The 26,060-nt window shown below is 54.2% G+C and overlaps 2 protein-coding genes across 3 annotated transcripts in view; one reads left to right on the forward strand and one right to left on the reverse strand.

The window, feature by feature from the left end:
* The window catches only part of DNAH17 (dynein axonemal heavy chain 17), a 35,170-nt gene extending 26,130 nt beyond the window's left edge, over positions 1–9,040 (forward strand). Inside the window, exons 65-80 of the mRNA XM_032199574.1 lie at positions 150–354; positions 821–985; positions 1,092–1,232; positions 1,371–1,541; positions 1,729–1,851; positions 2,495–2,688; positions 2,800–2,948; positions 3,075–3,202; positions 3,497–3,724; positions 4,201–4,392; positions 4,974–5,153; positions 5,499–5,681; positions 6,608–6,790; positions 7,051–7,194; positions 7,706–7,931; positions 8,715–9,040. Coding sequence (XP_032055465.1) covers positions 150–354; positions 821–985; positions 1,092–1,232; positions 1,371–1,541; positions 1,729–1,851; positions 2,495–2,688; positions 2,800–2,948; positions 3,075–3,202; positions 3,497–3,724; positions 4,201–4,392; positions 4,974–5,153; positions 5,499–5,681; positions 6,608–6,790; positions 7,051–7,194; positions 7,706–7,931; positions 8,715–8,962 — 2,860 coding nt within the window. The 3' untranslated portion in view covers positions 8,963–9,040. The remainder of the gene's footprint in view (positions 1–149; positions 355–820; positions 986–1,091; positions 1,233–1,370; positions 1,542–1,728; positions 1,852–2,494; positions 2,689–2,799; positions 2,949–3,074; positions 3,203–3,496; positions 3,725–4,200; positions 4,393–4,973; positions 5,154–5,498; positions 5,682–6,607; positions 6,791–7,050; positions 7,195–7,705; positions 7,932–8,714) is intronic.
* On the reverse strand, positions 7,259–24,644 carry PGS1 (phosphatidylglycerophosphate synthase 1). 2 transcript variants are annotated; one of them, XM_032199576.1, is made up of 10 exons: positions 24,508–24,644; positions 20,751–20,940; positions 19,535–19,612; positions 18,424–18,523; positions 17,577–17,766; positions 17,036–17,214; positions 16,101–16,634; positions 12,291–12,439; positions 9,540–9,682; positions 7,259–8,896 (listed from the first exon to the last, which is right to left on the reverse strand). In XM_032199576.1, exons 1-9 carry the CDS (start codon positions 24,642–24,644, stop codon positions 9,563–9,565), a joined length of 1,677 nt encoding a protein of 558 aa, XP_032055467.1. In that variant the 3' UTR covers positions 7,259–8,896; positions 9,540–9,562. The 2 variants fall into 2 exon arrangements, with proteins under 2 accessions (XP_032055467.1, XP_032055466.1); XM_032199575.1 differs by lacking the exon at positions 24,508–24,644 and having other exon boundaries at positions 20,751–21,255.
* Between the last annotated feature and the right edge of the window lie 1,416 nt (positions 24,645–26,060).

The raw sequence follows: 26,060 nt of genomic DNA on the forward strand, positions 1-26,060 counted from the left end.
CAGGCTGTTTTGGCTCTTCTGCCCTTGCTGTGCCACTTCCCGAGCAGAGAAAAACATCTCGAGGGGCTGGAAACAGCACGCGGGTGGAGGGCTCCTCTCTGTGAGGAGTCGCTGCCAAAATACAGAGATCAATCTAACTGCCTGCACAGATACATTAAGATAGGCGATAAAGAAGTGGAATATCACCCACACTTCCGCCTGATCCTTCACACCAAGTACTTCAACCCCCACTACAAGCCCGAGATGCAGGCGCAGTGCACCCTGATCAACTTCTTGGTGACCCGCGAGGGGCTGGAGGACCAGCTGCTGGCCGCCGTGGTGGCCAAGGAGCGCCCGGACCTGGAGGACCTGAAGGTGCGGGGGCTGCGGCGGCGGGGAGACGGCTTCTGTCTGCTGACCGAGTCCTTTGTGTGTTCTGGGGGTTGGCTCGTTCATTTTTGTGGTTGCTTTTGCTTATTTATCGACCTATTGGTCTGTTTATTTATTGTTTGTGGGTTTTGTTCTCCCCGCGCCTGCCGCCTGCAGTGCGCTCGCTGCTGCGCCCTGCGGCCGCGCTTCGGGGACCTCGTGAGCTGGGGTTGTTCTCTCAGGGACCCATCGCTCGGCCAGCCAGCGCGTCCCCTTGTCCAGATTGTGCTTGTGAACAGAGAATTTATAATTAATGCAAAAGAAGATAAAGCCAGCAAAGCTGCTAGTGATCTGCACTCCACTGCACGCTCTTTGTTAGGGAGCTCCCGGTGCAGATCCTGGCCAGCAATGCCGGGGGGGTCACCGCAGGCTCTTGAAAGAGTCCCAGCTTCCCTGGGCGTTGGTGTTGCAGGCAAATCTCACAAAAAGCCAGAACGAGTTTAAGATCAACCTGAAGGAGCTGGAGGACTCCCTGCTCGCCCGGCTCTCTGCCGCGTCAGGGAACTTCCTGGGGGACACCGCGCTGGTGGAGAACCTGGAGACAACGAAGCGCACGGCCATGGAAATCGAGGAGAAAGTAGGCGAGCGGCCCCCACGCCGGGAGCAGTGGCCCCGCGGGCACCAGCAGGGGATCGGGCGCTGCCTCGGGATGCGGCAGTAACACCGCGCTCCTGGGCCTGCAGGTGAAAGAAGCGAAAGTCACAGAAGGTGAAATAAACATTGCTAGAGAGAACTACAGGCCAGCGGCAGAAAGAGCATCCCTGCTGTACTTCATCCTGAGCGACCTCAACAAAATCAACCCCATCTACCAGTTCTCCCTAAAGGTGAGCATAAAGCGAGGCGGTAATTGATCTGTATGGGGCGGGCGTTTGGGGGATGCAGGAGGTTCGGTGTTCCGGCTTTATGCTTCCAATAAAGCACCCAGGAGCACAGGTGCTGAGCCCACCCTGGCTCTCCATTAGGCCTTCAACGTGGTCTTTGAGAAAGCCATTCAGCAAACGGCTCTGGCCGAGGACGCCAAGCAAAGGGTGATCAACCTGACCGACGAGATCACCTACTCGGTCTTCATGTACACTGCACGGGCACTCTTTGAGAGAGACAAACTCATTTTCCTGGCCCAGGTTGCCTTCCAGGTAATACGAGCAAATGCATCAGGCTGCTGGTTTTTAGTATCTTTTCTGAATTTGTGTTATTTTAGACACATTCTCCTACTGCTGTGCTCCCGCTGGGGGCTCAGGAGCTTCTTGCCCGGTGCACGCCGTGCCACAGGGCTGCAGGCAACTGTGCGGCAGCCACAGCAATGTGCTCCCTCCTCACCAGATCCTGACCATCAAGAAAGAAGTGAGCCCGCTGGAGCTAGACTTCCTCTTGCGCTTCCCTTTCAAGGCCGGCATTGCGTCCCCTGTGGATTTCCTGCAGTCCCAGGGCTGGGGAGGCATCAAGGTGGGTCCTGAGTTCACCATCGGTGCTGGTGCGGTCCCAAGCGCGGTGTGGCAGCGGGTTCAGGCTGAGCTGTGACACCCAGGGAGGGAGCACAGAAGCCAGCACTGGCTGCATGTGGTGAGAGGTGGCTCCTCTCGGCCCCATGAGACCGGGAAGGAGCAGGGGCAGCAGTGCTGAGGGTGGGTGCTGAGCACAGCCACTGCCTGAGGGGTTCCAGGGGCAGCACCTCCCTCTGTGCTCGCTGTGCCCTGACTTTCCTGCTCATGCTAGGGGAGGGCATAAGGGAAAATGGACAAAAGATTGCTCTCAACAGCAAAACAATGCTTATGGACAAGTTGTGTTATGCTGCAGTTTGGGCTGTCATCGGTAGCAGCGTGTCCCCCCCGTGTGCCCAGCTTCTTGCCCCATGAGGGGATGTCCCAGCCATGCCCCCACGTTCAGCATCCCCTTTCCAGTGGCACCCTGCACACCCTGGGGGGGGCCCATTCCCCTCCTCACCCTGATACAGCCGTGCCCAGCACCAGGCTGGTCTCAGAGCTGCCAGGGCCCATCTGTGGCACCACGCACCCAGCGCTGCGGTGATCCCCGGGCCGGGTGGAGCAGCGCCCAGCGAGGGTCTGGTCTTTGTCTGCCGGACCCCCAGGCCCTCTCAGAAATGGATGAGTTCAAGAACTTGGATAGTGACATCGAGGGCTCAGCAAAGCGATGGAAAAAATTTGTCGAGTCTGAGGTGCCCGAGAAGGAGGTGTTCCCGAAGGAGTGGAAGAACAAAACGGCCCTGCAGAAGCTGTGCATGCTGCGCTGCATGCGGCCGGACAGGATGACCTACGCCGTCAGGTGCCCAAAATCCGCCTGGCGTGTGCAGCTCGGCTGCTGCCCAGCGAGAGGCCGCGTCCCCAGCAAGCATCTTTGTTCCCGGCTCACACACGGGGCTTTGCCTTTCTGTAGGAACTTTGTGGAAGAGAAGATGGGCAGCAAGTTTGTGGAAGGAAGAAGTGTTGAGTTCTCCAAGTCATACGAGGAGAGCAGCCCCTCCACCCCCGTGTTTTTCATTCTCTCCCCTGGTGTCGACCCTCTGAAGGACGTGGAAGCCCTGGGTAAGGTGGTCCTCAGCCAGCACCAGATCACAAAGGCTCTGGGCTGGTGTTTGTTTCATGGCAGGAGCCGCACAGCCCCATCTTCCTGACAAAATACGCATCGTGGCCGTCTCCTCCCCTCCCCAGGCAAGAAGCTGAACTTCACCATCGACAACGGGAGGATCCACAACGTCTCGCTGGGGCAGGGCCAGGAGGTGGTGGCAGAACGCGCGCTGGAGGTGGCGGCCGAGCAGGGGCACTGGGTCATCCTGCAGGTGGGTGGGGGCTGCCCGGCCCCCTGGCACCGCCATGCCCCGGGAGCTGGGGTCCCAAACGCAGCCCAGCTGAGCATGCAGAGCCCTGCAGCACTGCCGGCCTGGCACAGGGAGCCCCGCACGCTGGGTTCTCAGCGCTCCCCACACCACCCCAGCGGTGCTGCCCGGGTTGCTGTGGCATCCCCAGCCCGAGCGGCACCGCATCGCGCTGCAGCTGCTCCCTGCGGAGGGCACGGCAGCGATTCCCGGGGTTGGATTTCAGAGCACGCCGTACAGCAGGGCTCTGTGTTGCAGAACATCCACCTGGTGGCACGCTGGCTGGGCACGCTGGAGAAGCGGGTGGAGCAGCACGGCATGGGCAGCCACGCCGACTACCGCGTCTTCATGAGTGCCGAGCCGGCCCCCAGCCCCGAGGCGCACATCATCCCGCAGGGCCTGCTGGAGAACGCCATCAAAATCACCAACGAGCCGCCCACCGGCATGTACGCCAACCTGCACAAAGCCCTCGACCTCTTCTCCCAGGTACCCGCACCCTGCTCCCCCCGTGCTTCCTCCCCCAGTGCTGCCGGCTCCCCTGGTCCCCACCGAGCCCCCGCGGTGCTGCGCCAGGAGCCAGACCCAGGCACCTTCACAGGGGCGTCGGGGAGAGCCGGAGCCCCCGGGGCTGCCGGGGCAGGGCAGGCGCTGGGAGGCTGCTGGCTCACCCCGGAGCCGGGCGGCACCGCGCTGCCCCAGCCAAGCATGCCAGGGGTGCGAGCCCGAGCGTGTCTGTGTGTATAGATTGCTCATTTTTTTAGTAAACAATCAAGTGCAATAATTAACCACCCAGCAAGGCTTTAAAAGATAAGTTTATGTGTGTGTGTGTTTTTTTTTCTTTTTAAATACCCTGTCTTCAGTTCTACTTTGCCAGCTCCTGTAAATTTTCTTCAACAGCCAGAGGGCTGACGGTGATATTCACTTTTTCACTTGCAAGCCCACTCTCTTTTCTTCCACTGCAGGACACATTAGAGATGTGCAGCAAAGAGATTGAGTTCAAATGCATCCTGTTTGCACTCTGCTACTTCCACGCCGTGGTGGCAGAGCGGCGCAAGTTTGGTGCTCAGGGCTGGAACAGGTCTTACCCCTTCAATAACGGTGACCTGACCATATCCATTAACGTCCTGTACAACTACCTGGAGGCGAACCCAAAGGTAAGGGCCTTACAAACAACCATTCCTCAGGGGAGGGGAAGAGGAGGGGAAGGGGCAAAGCCCTGGTTTGCTGCACAAACGCCTGCTCGTGTGGGAGCTGTGCAGCAGGGCCGTGGCGCACAGGCATTGAGCACGGGCTGGGAGCAGAGCACACGCTGGCTCAGCCCCTGGCTGGGTCGTTGTGTTGTTTTTTTAACACGTCTTTCTGCCCCAAACACAAAGCGTGCCCCAAGAATAGGAGTGCAAGGAGCAGGCTTGGGCTTCCCCCTCGAGCAGCGTCCTGCCCAGCCCTGCCCCTCAGCCACACACTGCTGACCCGAGCAAAGCCGGAGGGCAGGGTGCAGGAGCCCAGACGGGGACAGGGGCAATCGGTGGGCGAGCACAGGACACATCCATGGCCTCGGCCCCGTGTCCTCTTCCCCTTTGCTTCTGCAGGTCCCGGGGCACTGTTACCTCTGTGGGTCAAACAGAGCTCGTGTGGCTCCACAGCGAAGCGTGCAGCTGCCCTCACCTCCTGCAAGGGGCTTCTTGGAGCCCCAGAGGCAGCAGGAAGCTCACGGGGAGCATCTGCGTCCTTGTAGGTCCCCTGGGATGATCTCCGGTACCTCTTTGGTGAAATCATGTACGGTGGGCACATCACAGACGACTGGGACCGCCGGCTGTGTCGGACTTACCTGAGTGAATACATCAGCGTAGAGATGCTGGACGGGGAACTGTACTTAGCGCCGGGCTTTTTGATCCCTCCCAGCTTGGATTACAAGGTAAGACGGATCTCACTCATGATAGGCTGTGGTAATTAGCATTACAATTTGCTGTGGAAAACCAAAGTTCCCTCGTGCAAACCAAGAGGGAGTGTAGGAAAAAAGTTGTGCCTTTTCAATCCAGTGGAAACAGGCAGAATTACTGGAAAAAGAATTCTTGCGGCTGGTGTGGTAAGGTAAAGACTTATTTAAGACACGAGTGGAAAATCATCTTAAATAAGCAAGGCCAACTAGCTGTAAAGCACCATCAGCAGGAAAGCAATGATGCACTTTCAAGGCTGAAGTGAAACTCTGCTCAGACGTAAGTACCTGCTAAGGTGACATCAGTAACTGCCTCGTGCTCAGGGCTACCACGAGTACATCGATGACAACCTGCCCCCAGAGAGCCCCTACTTGTACGGCCTTCACCCCAACGCAGAGATCGGCTTCCTGACCGTCACCTCGGAGAGGCTTTTTCGGACAGTTTTAGAAATGCAGCCCAAAGAGTCGGACGCTGGAGGAGGTGCCGGTGTCTCCCGAGAGGAAAAGGCAAGTGCAGCTTCTGCTTCTGCACAGCGAACACGGCGCTGCAGAGGCCACAAGGGGGCTGCCCGGGGAGGGCAGAGCCAGGCCCCGCACAACCCCCCAGGGAATGCGAGGGGCAGGGACACCCCCGCTCCCTGCAGCGCGGGAGAGCAGAGCTGCAAGGCCAGCACAGCCACAGGCTGCACGCTGCCAGCCTGGCACCGGGGGAGCTGCCAGCTCAGTGCTCACGAGCTGGACGCTCCTCCAAGGTTTTATTTGAGTGTGTTTGCACTGGGTTTGTGTGACCGTGCTCTCCCTTCCCTTTGGTACTGGCAATGGAAGTGAAGCAAGCGGCTCAGCCCTCTACAGCTGCTGAGCTGTGGCACTGCCACCGCAGCCAGGGGCCTGAAGCCAGGGCTCACAAAGTGGTGGCCACGGTCACCCTCAGGGCCATTCACTGCTCTCTTCCAGCATCTCTGTGAAACCCAGAAACGCTGCTACCAGTTCATGTTTACTCAACATGAGCCCACGGTGCAGTTACAAGAGGCAGCAGTGGTCAGAGAGGTTACTTGGATAGGTAGAGACATGCCAAAGGCAAAGCGTGGCTCACACGCAGCATCCTCCACAGCCTGAGCATGCCTAGTAATTTCTGTGCATGATGACAACTACTAAAAATACAGACTTTATTTTTTTTAAAGTCTTCCTTCTGACTCCTTGGATTTTACAGTTGAATTTCAGATGCCTTAGCTTGAAATCTTATCTTCCTAGCTCTCAACAAAGAGCTGCTGCTTTTTAAGATTAAAGAGTTGTTAGTAGAAGTGTAGAGAATTACTAAGGAGGAAGCACAGGAAAGGACAAAGGCAGAAAAAGAAAAATCTTACTAGCTTAACTAGCTGTTAACTTGCAGCATTTTTTCCCTAGATAAGAGGAGTTTTATGGTCTCTTTCCAGGTGAAGTCAGTGCTAGACGAGATCATTGAGAAGCTGCCAGAGCCATTCAACATGATGGAGATCATGGCTAAAGCGGAGGACAAGACGCCCTACGTGGTGGTTGCCTTCCAGGAATGTGAAAGGATGAACATCTTGACCCACGAAATCAGGCGCTCTCTGAAAGAATTAGATCTGGGACTAAAGGTAAGTGTTCAGGTAGCTGGCTAGAAAGCACCTCTCCCTCCCGAATAATTTCTCGTGACTTGCACGTGGCCGTTGCTTGTTTCACACCCCGTCTTGTACAAAGCCCTTGGCTACCATTGCTCACCCCCTTACACATCCCACCCCGTGAGGTACAGCCCGGCAGTACCAGCCCTGTGCTTTGTGCTGGGTCTGGAATCAGATACTTCCACCAGTCTTGCTTTTTCCAGATAAAACTGCCCAGCCTTTTCTCTTTTTTAAAGGGAGAACTAACGATTACATCAGATATGGAAGAGCTGGCAAATGCTCTCTTCTATGACAACGTGCCCGAGTCGTGGACGCGTTACGCCTACCCCTCTCTTCTTAGCTTAGGAGCCTGGTATGCAGACCTGCTCCTTCGCATCAGGGTGAGCAGATTTCTTCTGAACGTTAGATCTTGTGGAGCAAGCAGATACCACAGAAGGCCAGGAATCACTTCCATCAGCGTACACAGTGGTTAACTGTTTTATTTTTCAATATTAATTTAAGCAGTTTGAAGTATCTGAAATGGACTGTAACCCCAAGAATGAGAGCAGTTTGAACAGGCCCACCCTTAGCATATATCGCTGCTTTAGAAGAACATTAAATATCCCAGTAGTAACTTTAAGTCCCAGAAGAAAAAATATTTAATAAAACCATGTATTTAAAGAGTGGCTTTGTTAAAAAGAAATAGCAGCAGTATCTACTGCAATCCCAATTAACAGCTGAAGTTTAATTGCTGCACTGCAATCTGATATTTACTTATCGAAGACCACTCCATCCCCGTCCACCCGTTACCCGAAGCTTGTGCATTAGGCACATCCTTGTTACAGCAAAGCAGCACTCCACTGTCCAAAGGCCACGCTTCACTCTAAAGCACTTTGCTGTTTTATTTTCCAGGAACTAGAAGTCTGGACAACGGACTTTGTGCTGCCTGCGACAGTGTGGCTGGCAGGATTCTTCAATCCCCAGTCTTTCCTCACTGCTATCATGCAGTCCATGGCCAGAAAAAATGAATGGCCACTGGACAAGATGTGCCTTTCAGTGGAAGTGACCAAGAAAAACCGTGAGGATATGACAGCTCCACCCAGAGAAGGCTCCTATGTACATGGATTATTCATGGAAGGTATAAGACTGCATCCTTTGTGAGATGTTTCAGGCACTGAGAAATCCCAGGTCAGCCTAAAAAATTACTGCAAACAGAGCAGGTGTTAATACTCTACAGCTTACTCAATTTTGATTTGTACAGCTTTTGCAAAGGCTCCAAGCAGCAGAGCCTTGATCCGTGCTAGTGTCAGACACGCCAGCTGAGGGCAGCACCCATCCAGTTTACGAGCGGAGTTTCACAAACCAGATTTATTTTCTGGAAATGCAGACTGCATTTTGTGAACCTGAGGACTGGGTTGTTTGAAGCTACATGTTTCTAGTGAACAAACATATGACCCTGCTATTTAATGTGTGAATAAGACAAACCAGGAAACTCAGAACCTAAAGTAATTACTGATAAAAAAAAATGAGAGGGAATGAGATGGTAGCATTAGCTGAGCACCAAAAGGGCCGACTTAAACAAGGGCACGGAGCACACCGGACAGCTTGTTGTAGTTCCCCCCCATGGCCAAGCCTTCAGCTATGCACCTTCCACGCAAACCTGTGCTGAAGGGATGAGCAGGGGCACAACTTATTTAGACATCCCACACCCAGCAAGGCAAAATGCATTCATGAGTCACAGCGAGGCGATAACGTTAGCCCTAACGACTACTAAGCCACAGCTCCCCAACCTGCACGCTTTATCCCTGAACTGTGCTGCTAGAAAAATTCCTTCCCACCCATTAACAGTTACAAAAACAGCCACCTCTAAGTGAAGAGGCCTTTGGGTAGCTGGTACCACAACAATTTTGTAATATTGCAGGCGCTCGATGGGACATCCAGTCTGGGGCTATCGCAGATGCTCGGCTGAAGGAGTTGACGCCCATGATGCCAGTCATCTTCATCAGAGCCATCCCTGTGGACCGCATGGACACCAAGAACGTCTACGAATGTCCTGTCTATAAGACACGGATGCGAGGTCCCACCTATGTCTGGACCTTTAACCTAAAGACAAAAGAAAAAGCTGCCAAGTGGATCCTTGCTGCTGTTGCTCTGCTCTTGCAGATCTAAAACTGAGTGACTATGGAAAAAAGCAGATGCTTTTACTTGCCAAAAATAACAACAAAGTTGTGTAACTCTGAGTTTGATTGTGCCAATACTACTTTAGCAAAGTATCAATAAAAATAGTGCTGGAACTGCTGTCACGTGGAGACTACTCTTACAACCCGTAGAGTTTCTTATGACAGATACCAGTCAATTGGTGGTTTCTGATAAAGGGCTGGTTGGGAGCCAGGGCACTGAAGCAAGCCAAATGGAACAACGGCTTGCAACCATCTAGACTCCTTTCCTTCTCAGAGCTCTCTCTCTTCACAGCTACTTGTTTGATCACCCATTAAACTTTACCCTCCATCCCGTTAAATATCTGAGTGACTGGTTCTAAAATACAGTAGCACAAAGCTTCCAGAAATGTTGGTAGGTGATTCTAGTCAAAGTGATGAGTAACTCAGGAGAAGAGAGACACCTGATTTTTTTTTTCCCACATCTGTGTATTTCCGTCATCCATTTCTTCCACATGAAAAAGTCTACCACAGTAATAAACCACAGTCAGTATCATTTAAATTCCCCGTGAAAATGGCAGAAAACTCACCCAAAGCAGCAACTTTTCTTCTTTCAAAAGAAATTCTTGATCAGAGGTGTTACTAGCTTCACCCACAGCTTCACATACCGATTTGGCTGCTCAAATGTTGATGATGAGACTACGCCTGAGCAGAGGTAAAGCTGCTCCTGCTCCTGTACAGGGAAAGAAACACCATCCCAGTAAATTCTAAGTGTTCAATTTTTTCTAATATAATGACCTTTAAGAAAAGGCAGTTCTCAGGTAAAACTGGCCACTGATCCTGCCAAAAGGATGCATCATTTCTCCCACAAGCCTGAACACGGGAGTCTCATTCCATGCGGTACAACTCACAGAGCAAGCAAACCACCAAGGAGTTAGCACAGGATCCGTCCTTCAAACCCGCCTGCCACGTTACTCCTCCTTCTGATGACTACCATCGAGCTAAGTAACCGACCATCGAGAATTAGCAATTTAAACTCTACAAAGAGCAAAGAGAGAACGTTTTGCCTTTTTGTGCCCTACAGTTTCAAGAGAGCTAACCTTCAGTTTCAGAAGAATCCTAAATCCCTTGCTGTAATTGCCAGAAAAGGAAACTATCATAATCTCAAGAGACTGGCTTACGCAGCTCTTTCTAGACACAGCTCAAGCTCTGTGTTTTCAAATGAATATGCAGTCATGATTTCAACTAAATTACCAGAAACACTTAGGCTTCTTCAGTGTGTACACAATACTGCTGAAGAAGGAAATGAACCATCGTGATGATGATACATGCTCGAGTTGCACGTGAAAGCAGCTGCTTGATCAAAGGTAGAAGTGGTTTTCTTATCAATGGTAGTTAGGTTTCTAGATTTGCAGGCAAACAAGAGCAGACCAGCTCCTGTAAATCTGTTCTTAATCTTTTTTTTTTTTTCTTTTTTAACTAGTTAAACTGTCACAAACAACAGAAAGAAAACTGTGCTGTTAAAATTAGGAGTGGAACACGGAAGCAGGAACTAAGCATTGGAAAGGAGCACCAGAAAGATGAACCAGTAACAGACAGCAGACATTTGTGTGCCAACTCAGTTTAATTTTAGAAACCCAAAACGCTCAAAATGCTATGATCAACCCTGCAATGAAGAATCTTTGCCATGGCCATCTGATACAGTGAGGTAATCTGACCACTGGAAATGAGACCAGTTATATGAACTGAAATTCGGAGACTTTAACAGGATACTCGGTTCACTCAGTGAGATACCCAAACCACTCAGTTTTTCCCCATTTTAAAAATCCTTGGTGAGGTTTGGAACTGAACGCTACATAGCCAAAGTGATTTCATGGCACAAACACGTTAAGTATTCAGAAGCAGCTAGTGCACATCAGCTGCAATATTAAAAGCTCAGTTATTATTCAGAAGGTTATTATTAAGAAGACAGAAAGCTTAAACGCTCAAAAAAGAAATGTCAAATAGAAAAGCCCAGAACACACTTTTTTACATGTCAACATTCCTTGGAAACCAGACACTGGAAAAGCTAGGTATTCGGGTTGTTCATACAGCTGAAATGTCACTTCAGCTAGGGTGCTGAACAGAGTTACAATTTGCACAGAGAAAGAAACACAACACTCCATTAGAGGCTTTATCACCTTGGCATAAAATTAAGTCTTCTAAACAACGATCACAGAACAGTAAACAGACAGCTAATCTCAAAATCAGCTTCCAGCAAACGGGAATCATTTAAAGCCCTTTAAATTAGATCATTGCAGCAGCACTGGTTGAGAAAAATTCCTTTGTCATATTTTCATTGATTCTCTCCTTCCATTAGAAACAAGTAGAGGCAAGATATGAATTGAAATATTCAGGCAACTCTTCCAGTAATAGAATTGTTTTTGATTAGATATACTCTGACTCATTCTGTGGAACAGCCCTGATGCAATAGGGCAATTCCCATTGATCTTGAAGACAACCGTGCCTTCTTATGCCAAGACTCAGCTTATTACAATACATTTTTCAGATCCTTAAGTCACACACAAAGGCAACAAAAGCCAATATGCTTTGTAGCAGAGTACTACATGAGGAACTGCGTGGGACAATGTCAGCTCCAGCAGCAGATTCAGAGTCAAGACTGAGTGAAGAGCGCTTAACGGACTAAGCTGCCTAATGAAAACAGAAAAACCTGGGACACTGAACACTAAGCCACTGAAAAATGCTTGTGTCAACACTGGGAGCTGCAGCACGTAACTTCAGGGGCAGCACAAGCAGCCCAGCAATGCTCTTACTGCAGAAACTCCACTACGATCCCCTGCCCTTGTTCACCTCCGTAGCCTGCGGGCAGCCACCCAAAAGCTACCTGCTTGGCATTTATGTTCCTACAGAGGATTTCCCGAACGCCTGAGGAGCAAAGTCCTCCACGGGTGTGAGATTGGTGGTTAAGAGGGCCCGACCTCGTCACCCCAGAGCACGGTGCTGCCTTGGCAATGCCCAAATATCGGGGGATGAGGCCCAAGAACGTGCTGCATGATCCTCTCCGAACGCCGTGTCTCAGCATCCAGCGCCTGAGCGCTGATACTCGAGTTCACTGGGGACACATGTTCTTGCCCATTTATGGCCTCCATTTCCCAGAAACAGGCACTTGTAGCAGGCATCTCATCAATAGTCACTTAACTGACAGCTCCTTGAGACTTCCTATGCTCGAGAAGGGTTTGAATGATTGTGGCTGTAGGTTTTTATTGCGACTGCGTCATCAGCATTCCCTCCGTGACCAAGAAGCACGGCATGCACATCATCTCCCCTGAGCAGCCACTTACCTGATGGAGCTGCTGCTGCAAAGCTTTATTTTCTGTCACTATCGCGACCTGGGCTTCCAAATCGCGATGCACGGATCGATACCCAAAATTCGGAGAGCCAATCAGCGTTAGGCAGGGAAGGTTGCTTCCCGCCAGGTACAGCCAGAGGCCTGCAGGAAAAACAGGAGAAGAAAGGAAGTGTGGCAGACAAAGGAAATGACTGGGGTAGCCTCAAACAATTGCTTCACTTAGAAGAAATGAATTAAACATGTTGGATTTACAGTAACCATAAATGACCACGACACAAAGCAAGTTGTCAAAAACACGCTTCCTTCTGGCCAGTGAAGTGTGCAGAGCTCTTGCAGAGCTCGGTGCAGACCCTGGGGGACACCTGCAGAGCTCGCGCTGCCCAGCCTTGCGTGCCCTTTGCAGGGGCTGCGGCACCCGCAGTGCCACCCCAGGGACCCGTTCTTAAGAACATAAATGCACTGCAAGGGGGGCCCAAAAATAATTCAGAATGAGTCACCATCATTACGTCCGAGGTCGTTTTGCACCACGACATCTCAGTAACACTGAAATAAGGCAAACAATTTGTGTGTTCTCTGCAGCAGGGAAAGGAAAAGCAGCAGCAGGCAGACAGGCCGGCACTGCAGCTGTCAGCTCGGAGCGAAGCAGAGCAGTTGCAGTGAGTAACTCCTTTCCTGAGACCTCACAAGACAGTGGTGTGAGGAGGCATCTCCCCGCTCCGCCAGGTGAATTCACATGAACTAAACACTAGTAAGAGAAGTGCAAATTATTACGCCCACTCACTTCCTGAGGAGCAACCAGAAGATGAATTCGGTTCTTGCCAGGATGAAGCCTCCCAGGTCCACCCACCCCTGCAGCTCACACACAGCTTCACCAGCACAGAGGCAGCGCAAGCGTGAGACAGCCCAGGACGGTTTGTCAAGCACAGAGCTGAGCGTGGCAGCAAACAGCAGCTGGGGGTGCCAAGGGCCAGCTCCACAGCCCACAGACAGATCCAGGCAGCATTTGCTGGCCCCTGGAGCGCACCAGCGCTCAGCAAGGCCCCCGGCAGGTCCCTGCCAGGTGCCCTATCCCTACCGCAAGTCACACAAGGACTACAACAAAGAACCCGTAGCCAAAAAACCACCTAGTCCTTAAAATAGAAGCAGGTTTCCTAACTCAACCCCAGAGCAGTTCCAAGAATGCCTTGAGTAAGAAGCTGCCGATTCACCGCTGGTTCCTGTAACCTCCTCCCCGCCCCCACGTCACGCACTCAGCAGCTCCGCGGCCGCTTTCAGTTGCGTCTCCCGGCCCTGAGCTGCCGCTGCGCCCCCTGCCAGCCCCCTGCCAGCCCCCTGCCACCCCCCTGCCACAGAGGGACACAGTGCCCACCAGGCGAGGAGGCCAGGGGCCAGCAGATGGCACAGGCTTGGCCATCCCTGCCACCAAAGGCAGTGGCTGCAGCAACTGCCCAGTGCCCGAGCCCAGCAGCCACAGCAGGCTCCCCACGGCCAGCCAGAGGCGTGCTGGGCAGCAGCCCCGAGGATTGCGCTGCCACGCGCTTCCTAAGCGGCCCTGCGGCAGCCCTGCAGCCTTTCCCGTGCCTCTAGCTTTATGGCCACCTGGCAGGATCTGCTCAAACAGTGACTCACCTTTCCAGAAAGAGGAAGAGCCGTTTCCCAGCCGCCGCTCAATAGCAGCACTGCAGGTTTATCTCGGTGCAAACAGCCACCTGCCCGCACTCTGTCACCTGATGCTTCTGTGGAAGAGGCCCTAACCCTAAAAGATAGGCCTGCCTCACCTGCAGCACCGCACCCAGAGCGCTTCCGCGGGCCCATTTCGTGGCATCGCCCCCAGGAAAGCTGCTCCCACTGCCCAGGGCTGCGTCTCCCACCCCACACCCCCGGCAGCCGCGCGGTGCTGAGCTGGGCTGCTGGAGCTGCACCCATGCCCAGCAAAGCTCCGGACAGTCACAGCCCCGCAGGAGCACATGGTGCAGGAAGCTGGGCTGGGGGATACAAAACGCTCGGGAGGAGCTGGAAGGGTTTGCAGAACACCAGCCGCAGCACGACTGCATTGGGCACACATCAGCTGGATCCCACGGGAGGCTGACTGAAGGGCGGCCTTCACCTCAGCCCAGGGCGGTAACAGGCGCCCTGTGCCGCTGCAGATGCGTTGTGTCCCAGCAGCCAAGCTCCAGGCGCCTTTCCTCTGTCCCCAGGATCACCCCTTTTCCCCTTTCTGCCCTGTCCTCTCTCACACACTGCATCACTCCTGCAGAGGAAAACGGAATCAAACGCGGGCCAAAGGGCAGAGCGTGCCAGAGCAGGGAGCCAAAGCTGCCCCGTCCTGCACCCCACAGCAGGAACGGGCACGAGGCGGTGGCACCAGAGCCTGCCCCTCCTGCCAAGCCCCCGAGCCTCGTGCTGCTCCCCCAGACGGGCACAGCCAGGCCAGGAAGGGGCTGGCTACCAGGCGGGTGCCCTGTGGTAGCCTGGAGAAGCAGCCCGTGCTCAATCCATGCCAAACCACAAAGTCCCACTCGGAGCCAGCAGTGCCCGGCAAGAGGAGGAACCTGCAAACCACAGAACCCTTGAGCACGTGCTTCCTGGAAGGCAGATCACTCACGACTTCCCAGCCAGGCAGGCACCTCCTCAGCAGAGCCCCCGGAGGGGGACAGGGGTTTTAGGGCACCCGAGGTGCCGGTGTCACTGCTGTCGAGGCACAGCGCTCGGCAGGAAGATTTGTAGTTTCTATATATAGGCAGCCCCGTAACACTCGTTTGTTTTCTTTAGACAAGAGAAGGCCAAATCAGCAGCTTTCTCTCCTGCCACCTCTGAACCTTCTTCCGAACAGCGCTGCAGGAAGCAGGGCAGATAGAGGCATTCCCACAATCTCCTTAAACAAACAAACCCGGATGAACTACCGGCCATGGCCCCCGAACAGGCCCGCGCTGGCTCCGGGGCCGCATCCTTCACCTTCCCATCAGACACGCTGCAAACAACGCGGACGCCCCTCAGCACGCCGCAGAGCCGGCCGGGGAAACGTGCGTGGTGCCGAGTGCCAGGCGGGCAGCGCTTACAGGAACAGAGCTGTCCTGGGGGACCCGGAGCCACCGCAGGAAGTGACAGCGCAGCAGAGCTCTGCCTGCCGAGGCCTGGGGTAGGACAGGCGCCGCGGCACGCGGCACAGACGTCTCAGCTGAGCCGAGGGCTGCGCTCAACCGCGACTCCGAGTCATTCTGGGAGGTGCTGCACCAGCATGCCTCAAACGGGGCGACCGTAAGAGGCACGGCACTGGTAAAGTCACAGGCGTCAGACTTCTTAAAAAGACACCCCTGCTCCAGCAGAGGTTTGGCACGTCCCAAACTATTTGCATTAGTAACAGCCACTGCCGAGTGGCCAAGTGTTTCCTACAGCATCACGTAGAAGAGAACAGTCAAATTTAGAGACTACCAGCAACAACCAGTCAAGGGAAAATATTCACGCTCTGCTCAAGGTGGTGGCGGGCTTGTCAAAGTTGTGCCTTTTCTTTTCATCAAGTAAGAAGGAAACTGGAGTCTTCCACAGAAGACTATGATGGCAGAAATTGTTTTCATTTTTAAATTAACTGCATTTGAGGCAAGACATGACGCTGCATAGCTGTCTCCTGAGTGATCCAAACACTCAGGTTTGTGCAAGCCAAGTGTTCAAGCCCTGGATGAGTAATCTGGCGGTGAAATCCAGGCTCAGCACCCAGCCATCCCCTCGCTAGTCACACACCCCAAGCATATGGAAAGGCTCACATGCGTTCTGAACGAGTCCCCTTGAGAAATGGGCATCTTACCTTTGGCATGGAAAGTCCACCCAGCCCTCGAGTACTCCTGCAGCTGGACCCTCTCCTGTTGGTGAAGGTAGCAGACCTCACTGTAAAACTGGTGTTCTATGTAAACATAGGCAGCAGGGATGGCGCCTGCCACCCCTTTGGCACCAAAAAAGCCATTCACCTCTGGTGAGGCCAGGAGAATCCGATACTCTGCCCGAGTGCCCAGAATGAGGTCCATGTAAGCTTGTGTCAGGTTGAAGTAGCCAGTGGTGAGGTATATCCTGGCATCCCGCTCAGCCTCTGTCAGCAGCGTCTCTGTGACCATCTCGTCTATTTGAATGCCAAAAGGTTTCATTTGGATTAAGGGATAAATCCAGGTGTCAGGTTCTGGTTTCAGACCCCCAGATGCTTGAGAGCCTTGCTGGGATAACACGGAGTTGCTTTGCTGACTGCTGTGGAAAGTCTTTGCGTGCAGGAGTTCTTGTCGTGTCCTGGCAGAGTTGATCACTTCCATGACCCTGCGATTTGCTATCTCACAGTAAGCCACCTTGTCCCCTGCAGGAAAACCAGGACAGGTCGCATTTAGGACCTAATAGTTCCGAGCTATGCACCACCTATGACATAGCAGGAAACGCTAATGACAGGACATCAATATCAGAACAAAAAGGAGTTTTTTGACACAAAAACCAAACAACTTTCTCCTCTATGCCTGAGAAACAGATGTTTCAAAGGCAGCTAGGAACTGTGCTACAAACATCCTGATAGATTCCGTTGCAAAACTCTAGCAACCTTGTTTTTCCTAATGGATGGCACAGAAATGGGATTCCCCACAGCCTGTAAACAGAGGTCAGACGCTCTACAGTTCACAAATGGGTAGAGTTCACATCCTCCTTAAATAAAATGCTGGCCCTCCTCTGGATCCTATCACCCAACCAGACAGGGAGACTCCCTCCTACCTTGGTACGGGTGCACCATCCCCTCCATCATCTGGACTGTATCATCCTGCTGTAATTGCAGAGACACATCTCCAATTGCATCCACTAGCTCCGTGAAGAAGTCTGCAATCTCAGGAGAGTCCTGCAGGAGAACATAGCGGTCCTGACGATTGGTGAAGTACAAATCACTCAGGTTTGCACTAGGAGAGAAAAAGGAGAGCTGAGTTCCAGAACAGAGCATATACTTGTGATCCTGAATGCCCCAGCTGAAGCTGCAGACCACACTCCGCATATAACAAGACTAAAGCACAAACTGGCCATTTCCTTTTGAATCTTGAAGATTTTGTTTTGTTTTTGTTTTTTGAAAAAGGCTGTCTTTCTTATGAGAACCTCGTGTGACAGACCTATGGTTGCTCTTCCGTATCAGAAAAGCATTGCTATCATCATTACAGAAAAAACAGATGCAAATACTGAAGTTCAGACAATACTGGTGGTACGCATACCTTGCATCAAAACCTCAGCTAAATGAACCACAGAAAGGCCTGGAGAGGAAAGGACTCACCCGCTCAGGATCACATTATCATCAAAGAGATAGACCTTGATGTGCTGCAGCCCAATGGTCTCATTAAAACGCTCCGGAATCAGGAGCTTGAGAAGTCCACGCAGGTTTGGGGTGTGGAAGAGGGAAACACGGACTTGTTCGGGGAATCGCTGCAGCAGTGGAATTAGCATTGTCCGAGAGTTCTTCCTGCCTGGGAGACACGGGAGTTACACACACGGGATCACACCATGCAGGGAACACACCTTGGCATGGCACAACTCCTCAGCTAGGAGCTGCTTACAGAATGAGCGCCTGCCTCATCTGCAGGTGCCTAACTTTTTTTTTTTTTTTTTTTAAAAATCACTTTCATTTACACTTACATCAATATCAAATTATCCAGACCTGTACGTTTGTTGATGAATGGGCCTTGCAAATGATGGGCAGGACTGACACTGCCCACACCCAGCACTAATAACACGTGCTACAAGGAGTCCCCACAAAAGGTTAAGTGTACTGCTACTTCCAACAATTCCCCCACTATCCTTTAAAAATGAAAACATAAGAGCATGATGGATAAGGGCAAACATGCTGACAAGTGAACTGAACAAGCAAGAAAGAACAAGTTGCACAAAGCAGTCAGGAGCCAGAAGATCACTGGCCAAACACCTATTTTCTTTAAAAAAGCTGCTCATCCTGAAGATTTTCTGGGAACGTGCAGTTACTGGTATATAAGAGGACAGGTTTTGAAACACGTGATTTAAGCCTGCAGGTCCAATCAGCCAAGGCAGCCTCTCTCTTAAAAATGACAGCACGTCCAGTACAACTATAGAACAAGCCTTCGAAGAAAGCAGAGCATCATAATACCTACCCCGAGACCCCCTGGTGTAGTCAAGAAGAATGGAAACTCTGAGGTCTGGTGATTCTTTTGCTTGCAATGATTTCTCCAGTGTTTCTTCTAAGCAATCCACCTGCGCAGAGAGATTGTACCACTCATTACAGAACGCAAACGAAGCTTTATAAGGAAAGTGTTCAGAAACCAGGAGTCAGTGGTCACGAAAGTTTCCACACCCTACTCTAAGTCTTTCCTAGTCATGCAAAACACTGTGGTTTAGGCTCTGCATCTGCCAGACTGGCATCCTACTCTATCAGCCTAGAGCAGCATATGAAAGGGCATCAGTTCTATGTGCATAATCTCAGGCCTCTGAACAGCAATTTAATTTAGCAGAAAAAGTTCCAACGTCATTCCCAAACTGCAGATTTGTGTTACGAAAGGAAAACCTTGGGAGAGTTCACAAATGATACAGAGGCGGTTTTATTCCTTAACCTTGAGGCTGTTTGTCACATGCAAATTCAAATCCTGTGTGCAAGCCCAGACAAAGACAGGCATAAAATGCTGCTCAGCACTCCGTCCACCTTTACCCTGCTACAGAATCTGAATTCAAACATAAGAATTTGGCCAAGGTCAGGCTTCTCCCTAAAGGACTTAGGGAATGCTTTTGTTTCTAGAGGGAAGGACAGGAAACAGAAAAGGTAAACAACATGAAGCAAAACTGACCTCTGTCTTAAATGCAAAGAGCTAGCAACGCATCAGAACTCACCATTTGCAGGATAAAACACAGCACTACATTCATACAACTTTAATTATGTTCAAGAAAAATGGCAAGGAAAAAAAAAAATCACGCGTGATCCCACAGTTCTTCAAAAACCCTTTGAACACTATGCCAGTAACCTCTAGCAGTCTGAAATATCCAGGCTCATTACCCCATGAAAACATTCACGAGTTACGTGGCTCTGTACTGGGCTTAGAAAAAACTGCCTACACCTCCCTTCTCCATGCCAAGTGCAAGGACACAAACACAGCCAGGAATCATGAGACAGCTCTCAAGGAGAGGAGAAAATGTGTGTAAATGTTTTTGCAAGGGTAGGCATTTTCTTTCTGCATTCATTTTCACCCCTTCCCAACCCCTTCCCACACTCACCAGCTCCTGCTCGAGGAGCCCCGTTCCCAGGTACAGTGAAGCCATCACCACTCGCTGCTTGGCTGTTTTTATCTGCACCTGAGAGGAGCAGAAAATAAATTCAGGTTCATCCTCGATCGCTGTGATCACTAGGAGCTAACAATTCAAACCACAGAAGAGCCGTAGTTCCCCCCGAGGAGGAGCACTTTGCCAGATCACCACAGTCTGCACAGAAACAACACCACACTGACAGCACGGACGTAAAACACACGGGTCTTTCCAGAGCAGGATCAGCACCGCTGCTGCATCCAAAAGCTGAAGTGCTTTTGGGAAGCTGAGGAACGCATTCCCTACGCTTAAAACTATCAAACACAAGAGCAGTTACACAGCCCCAGCCGCAGCCCTTGGAACGTATCACTATCACACTGGCAATCCCAGTTTTCATTCTGCAACTGCTTTAATTCTCCGTAGCCCGCCCTGTGAACTGGCCAGAACCTAGCTGGATCTAAACTCAGAGCTGTTCCTGTTCTGTGGGAGGGATCAGACCTCCAGAGGTCTTTCCCAACCTCAAGTCGTTTGTTGTGTTATTCCACGACCCTTAAGTCTTGCTCTCCAACAGCTTACTGCAACCTTCTAAAACATGTTCCAGAATGACTTGAACTTCCTTTACATACACGTTGTGAAGAGACTCAAGCAACTGAGCTAGAATTCTCCCCTCAGTCCCGCTACTCACCTGCGAGATGCAGCGTTACAGGACTCACCCTGTAACGACCAGAGGCCTTTGGGAGGGACTGAGGGAGCTGTGCTTGCTGAGTGTTGCAGAGAGAAGGCCAGGAGTCACCTAGCAGCAGCTTACAGCTACTTGAGGAGCAGTTACAAAGACAGAGGCAAATTTTTCTTTGTAGTTACAGTCATATAAATATTTATATATACATATGGTAGCCACAGACAGTGCTTTGGAAAGTTCAGGTTGGACACAAAAATAATAATAATAATAAACAGCTAAGATGGCCCAACACTGGAACTGGTTACTGAGGGGGGGAATCTCTGCCCTTGACAGTTTTTAAGACTCAGCTAGACCCAGCCTGGCCGACCTGACCTAGTGCTGACAGCAATCGTGTTTCACACAGAAGGCTGGGTTATTAACCTGCAGCTGCTCCTTCGCGCTGACCTGCCTGTGACGCCCATAACCACTGCAGTTCCCAAAACCCTTTCATGCTTGGAACCCGCAACTGACCTTCAAGAGTTCATAGAATTCAGCCGGGGATGAAAGCACCTTGACGTGAGAGCTGGAGATCCCAAACTCTGGCACCAGGTTCCTGATCCACTGGAACCTGTGTGCTCCTTCCGGACACAGGGAGCACGGCGGGGCGGTGACCACGGGGACAGGAGGGGTGAGCAGCGGGGCTAGGAGAAGCCATGAGGATCTGTGAAAAGAGAGGTGGGGGAGTTCTGTGTGACACAGCCTTTGCTTCCCACAAACAGCCCCCAAGGAGGTAAAGGAAGAGCCACAAGCAGGGCCAATACATCGGAAGGGTTCACAATAGCAAGAACGCCCTTCCCATACTTCCAGCAGATTCATCAAAACCAAATCTGAGGTAGAAAACATACACAAAAGGGGACAGAACAGATCTGAACATCCTCGGCTCCTGCCCCTAACCAGCAGGGGAAGCAGGGGGAAACAGCTCATTCAGAACAGGACAGGGCTAGAAGCTTAAGAGACTGAGCTGCCAGCTCTTCCAGACACCCACAGACCAGGAGCCTGGTGCTGCTGGGGCTGCCAGCCATCCCCGTCACCAATCGCTTCTGAATTCTGCCTCAACCTCAATCACACATGCACAGTTTTTCCGTGGTTAACTGTGATTTCTATGTCTAGCTTAGCTCTCAGCTGGGCTAAGGCTCACTTGTTTCTACTTCAAGTAAAGATGTTTCAGAACAAGGCACACTGCTCTAAAAGTTCCTTAGTGAAACAAAGGAACAAGCCTCAAGCCCTCAAACTCATCCAGAAAAAGATCCTGAACATGCAAAGTGCCTGAACGCAGTCCCAGCAAAAGCCGCAGCACCAGAGCACTGCTCACGGGCAGCGTCTCGAGGGGCACAAGGTGAGGGACAGCCCCACTCAGCCCCACTCAGCCCCACTCAGCCCTGCTGCCCCCGCTCTGCCCCAGCCCTGGCAGGACTCCGCTCCTGCCACAGACTTCCAAGTGACGGGGAGGCAGCAGGAGGCTCCTTCCTCAAGAAGAGATTTCAGAACAAACTGCATTGCTCTGAAGTCACTCGAAGAAACCGACTGACTGCTAAGAGTCCTGCTCAGGGGGACGGCAAGAAGGAAATGGTGATTTTCTCCTCTGGAGGCTTCGCATGTATGCAAGATCATCAAGTCACACAAAAAAACCCGGTAGGAGCCTGTCCGCATGACAAAACCACATTTCAGCACAATTAGCAGCAACAACTCCCATGAGGTCCAGGAATCAAAGAGCGAGTGACCCAACTGCCTCCCCAGAGCCGACAGAAAGGGTCTGGGACTGCGAAACCTCCTCGCAAGAGTCCGGCTTCGGTCAGGCCAGCACGGGGGCGGCTGCCTCGTCCCAGAGGAGCGCCAGGTCCCGCGGGGCCAGGAGGCAACCACCAGCCTGCGGCCCACCCCAGCGCATTCTGCCATCACCACAAACCAAGGAGAAACTTGATAACGACCTTTACCAGAATTCGTTAGGAGGAACTTTTAGGTTTTACCATAATCCAAAGCCCAGATGACCACAGATTCCAGGAAGATGATTTCACCCAACTGCTTCATGATAAAACACTGGATCTTCACAAGGTTTCCGAGTACCCTTACGCAGAAGCCAGACACTTTGTAGTTGTGTTTCCTGGAAAATCCACTACTTTGTCACTGACTATTCATTGCAACAAAGGTCTGAGTCAGTTTGTGCAAGAATTCCTGGGATTGTGTCTTTCACCAGATCACGGGGACTAAGCTCAGACTGGACACCCGTAAATTTTACAGATTACGCAGTTCAGCTGTGAACAACAGAAATCTCCCGTAGGAGATGGAGAAAAAAAAAGTTCTTTTTTTTTTCAAAGCGGAAAAGGAATACCAGAAGTGCTGGTTTTTAAGCCCACACAAGTCCATTTTTACAGAACTTGATTGGGACCTTGCCCAGCTCATGTCTCAAGGCACCAGCCACGTATGGGCCCAGTGTCCCACCATCCCTTTATCATTCCAGGGCACGTGGCGAACGGAGCCAGGATGCCCGAGCGACCCAAGTTCAGATTAGCATCCCCACACACACTGTGAAAACAAAGCACACAGCTCACAGAGCAGTAACAAACTCAGGATTATAGCCTCGCCCTGCAGATTACAAATTATGTTCTCTACGATTATTCCCACCGAGGTAACAGTAGCAATTTTTATGGCGTTATATGACAATAATTAATCAGCAGGAAAAAAGAGCTATTTTCCTTATTGCTCCACTAGCCAGAGCTGGCCGATTGCCCTCGCAGAAGGCTGCGAACCCCCCTTCCTAAAGCAGGATTCCAAGCCATTTCCTGAGCTGCAGCCTCACCCACACCCTCGCTCCACCAGGCCAACACTCGGCTCCGTGGGCTTCTCTGCGCCAGCAGCACCAGCTTACAGTCAGACGAATTCTGTGCGGGTGCTGCTACCCGCTAACCAACTCCCTCCGTGCCTTAGAGATCCCTGCTGTGTTTGAGCTGGTAATCCAAGACAGAACTGTTTGAACTCATTTAGTGTCACGCGCCCAAGACTCGTACAGTGATCAGGGAAAGCAGTATTTTGCTCCAGCCCGCACTAACAACGGCACAGCAGCCGCTCACCAAAGCGGCAACTTGTACCCAAAAGTGACAGCAAAAAGCTCAAGCACCAGCCTGAGTGTAACACAATCCTTCAGCAGCACACGACAACAGAAACCCTGTAACATTATGAAGAAATCATCAAAATTCCACACTTCAACAAAGGAAGCTTTCAGAGAAACAGAAACCAGCGGCGGGGGGAAACCCTTCCCGCGGATTCCACATCATCGCGTTAACCGGAAAGAGAAAACAGAACCAAGAGGAACCACCTCAGATCTCTTCTACATAAGAAGCTGACCCTAAATATAAACGAGGGATTTTTTTTTTGCATGTTCTATTTTTAAAAGCTGCGGTTTTGGTACCAACTCATGATGGAGCTGAAACACTTATTCTCTGTAAAACCTCATCTGCAGGGCCCGAGGTGAAGTGAAACTGCAGGATCCGGCGCTGTCCTTTCACCCACAGCCGCCGCAGGGGATCCACGCGCTGCTCACCTTTGTCAGATTCCGTCACGCCTTTCCAGGGCTCAGTTCAGTAATTTGTCTGCGCTAACAAACCCCGATGGACCCAAACGAGAAGTTGGAAAACCACCTCCTCGGCTTGCCAAGGGGAAGCAGCAGACGCTGGGCAAACACAGAGCTCTGGGATGACAGCGAGCGTGGCCACCACGCATCTGCTGCCCGCAGGGAAGGGGGGACAGGCACGGTGCCACCAGAGCTGCCCCCGGCACACACGCGATGACCTCGCGGGGGCACCGGGGGCACCGAAACAAACCCGAAGCGGACAGGGCCCCGCTGCTGCCCGCACCACGAGCAGCGGGAGCCGTGCCCGAGGGTGCCCGAGGCCCCTTTATCCAGGGGTTCCGTCGAACCGCTCTGTCCGACCAGCCCTGCCCCGGGCCGCGGTTCTGCAGCACGCGGCCGCCTCTGCCCGGTAGCGGCGGGGGCAGCCCCGGGATCCTCCCCGCGGCACCGCCAGGGCCGGCCCCGCGCCCGCCGCTCCCTGCAGGCCCCGAGCGGTGCCCGGCAGGCCCGAGGGGGGGCCGGGGCAGGGCGGCTCCGGGGGCCGCTCCCGGCGGTCTCGTAGAGGCCCGGCAGCCGCCGTCAGGCCCAGATCGGCGGTAACGGGGAGCACGGGGAGCACGGGGACCACGGAACCGGCCCCCCGCGGGCCGGGCTCCTTACCTGCGGGCGCGGCGGTCGCGGCCGCGGGACAGGCGGTCGGAGAGGCGGCCGAGCAGCGCGGCCAGGCCCAGGCGGCCCCGCGGCAGCCACGCCGACAGCCGCCGCCACAGCGCCGCGCCCCCCGCCGCCGCCGCCATCAGCCCCGCGCGCCTTCCGCTTCCGCCCGCTGCCATGGCGACGCGCCCGCCACGCGCTTCCGCTTCCGGGCTGCCCGCGCCGCGCCGCTTGCCCCCGGCCCCGGGCCCCCCCTCAGTGCCCCCCCCCTCAGTGTCCCCCGGCCCCGCACCCCACGGGCAGCGGCCGCACGCCCCGAGCCGTGCCCGGTTCCCCCCCCGGTGCACGGCCCTGTCTCGCTGCCCCCCCCCCCAATTCCCGGCAGGGCCCCCCCGGGCCCGGGGCTGTGCGGGGAGCGCCCCCCCCCCACCCCCGCCCCCCCCCCCCCCCACCACGAGGCTGCCCCGGGCCCGGCCGGGCGAGGAGGGGCCCCGGGAGAGCCCCCCCGGGCTGGGCAGGGGCCGGGGGCTGGGGGCCGGGGGCCGCCCCCGTCCCATCCCGGGAGGAGCCGCCGCTGGGCCCGGCCGTCCCGGAGCCTCGCGGCCCCTCCCCGCCCCAGGCAGGGCTCCAGGAGCTCGTTTGCGGCTCAGCCCCGCGGCTTCCCCGCGGCCCCGCTTCCCAGAACCGCCCCGCGCTGCTCGGCCCCTGCCTGGCAGCGGCGGCTCCGGGGCGAGCCCCACGGCTCCGAGCGAGCCCCGCGGACGGAGCCAAGCCCGCAGTGCTCGGGGCCCGCTCACAACGCCCGAACGAACGGGGGAAGCCCCCCCCGGGGGTCCCGGTGCCGCTCCCCGCCCGGCTCCCAGCCCCCCCCCCCCCCCCGGACCGGGCTCTGCCCTCCCCCGGGGCTCCGGCACCGCCGCCCGCCGGGCCCGAGGCGATGAGGACGCCCCCCGGGACCGGCCCCGGGGCTCCCGGCCAGGGGGGACAAGAGCCGTGGCCGCTCGGCCTCGCCGCGGCTCCCCGCAGACCGGCGCCGCGGCCGCCCGGAGCCCCCCGGGGTTGCCGGGCAGCGCTGGCCCCGGCCGGGGGGGGGGGTCGGGGGGGCTGCGGGCCGGGCGAGCTGGGCGGCCCCTCGGAGCCCCCGGGCCCCAGCCGGGGGGGGTCACCCCGGTCGTTCCCAAGCGTGCGAAGTGAGGGCGGTTTTGTTCCCTGCAGGTCTGCTGGGAAGTGCAACCGAGGCCAGCGCAGGCTGGAATGTGGTGCTTGAAATAACCTCGGCGAGGCGCAGACACCCGATCCGCCGGGGGGCTGCGGCCCCCTCCCCGCAGGGCTCGCGCCCCCCGGGGCGCTGCGGGGCTCCGGGCGGTGGGCGCCGGGCCGGGCCCCCCGCCGCCGCCCACCGGGGGCCGGTCCGGGGGGGCTGCCGCGGGGCGGGGGTCCCGCTGCGGCTCTCGGGGTCCCCGCGCCCCGGAGCAGCCCGGGGGTGCGCCCCCCACTCCGTGCCGTGCCGCCCCCCGCCCGCTGCCGTGCGCCCCGGGGCGGGGGGGGGGCGGAGCGGG

This window comes from Aythya fuligula, chromosome 18, assembly GCF_009819795.1.
Source record: "Aythya fuligula isolate bAytFul2 chromosome 18, bAytFul2.pri, whole genome shotgun sequence".
In the NCBI taxonomy this organism is placed as follows: Eukaryota; Metazoa; Chordata; class Aves; order Anseriformes; family Anatidae; genus Aythya; species Aythya fuligula.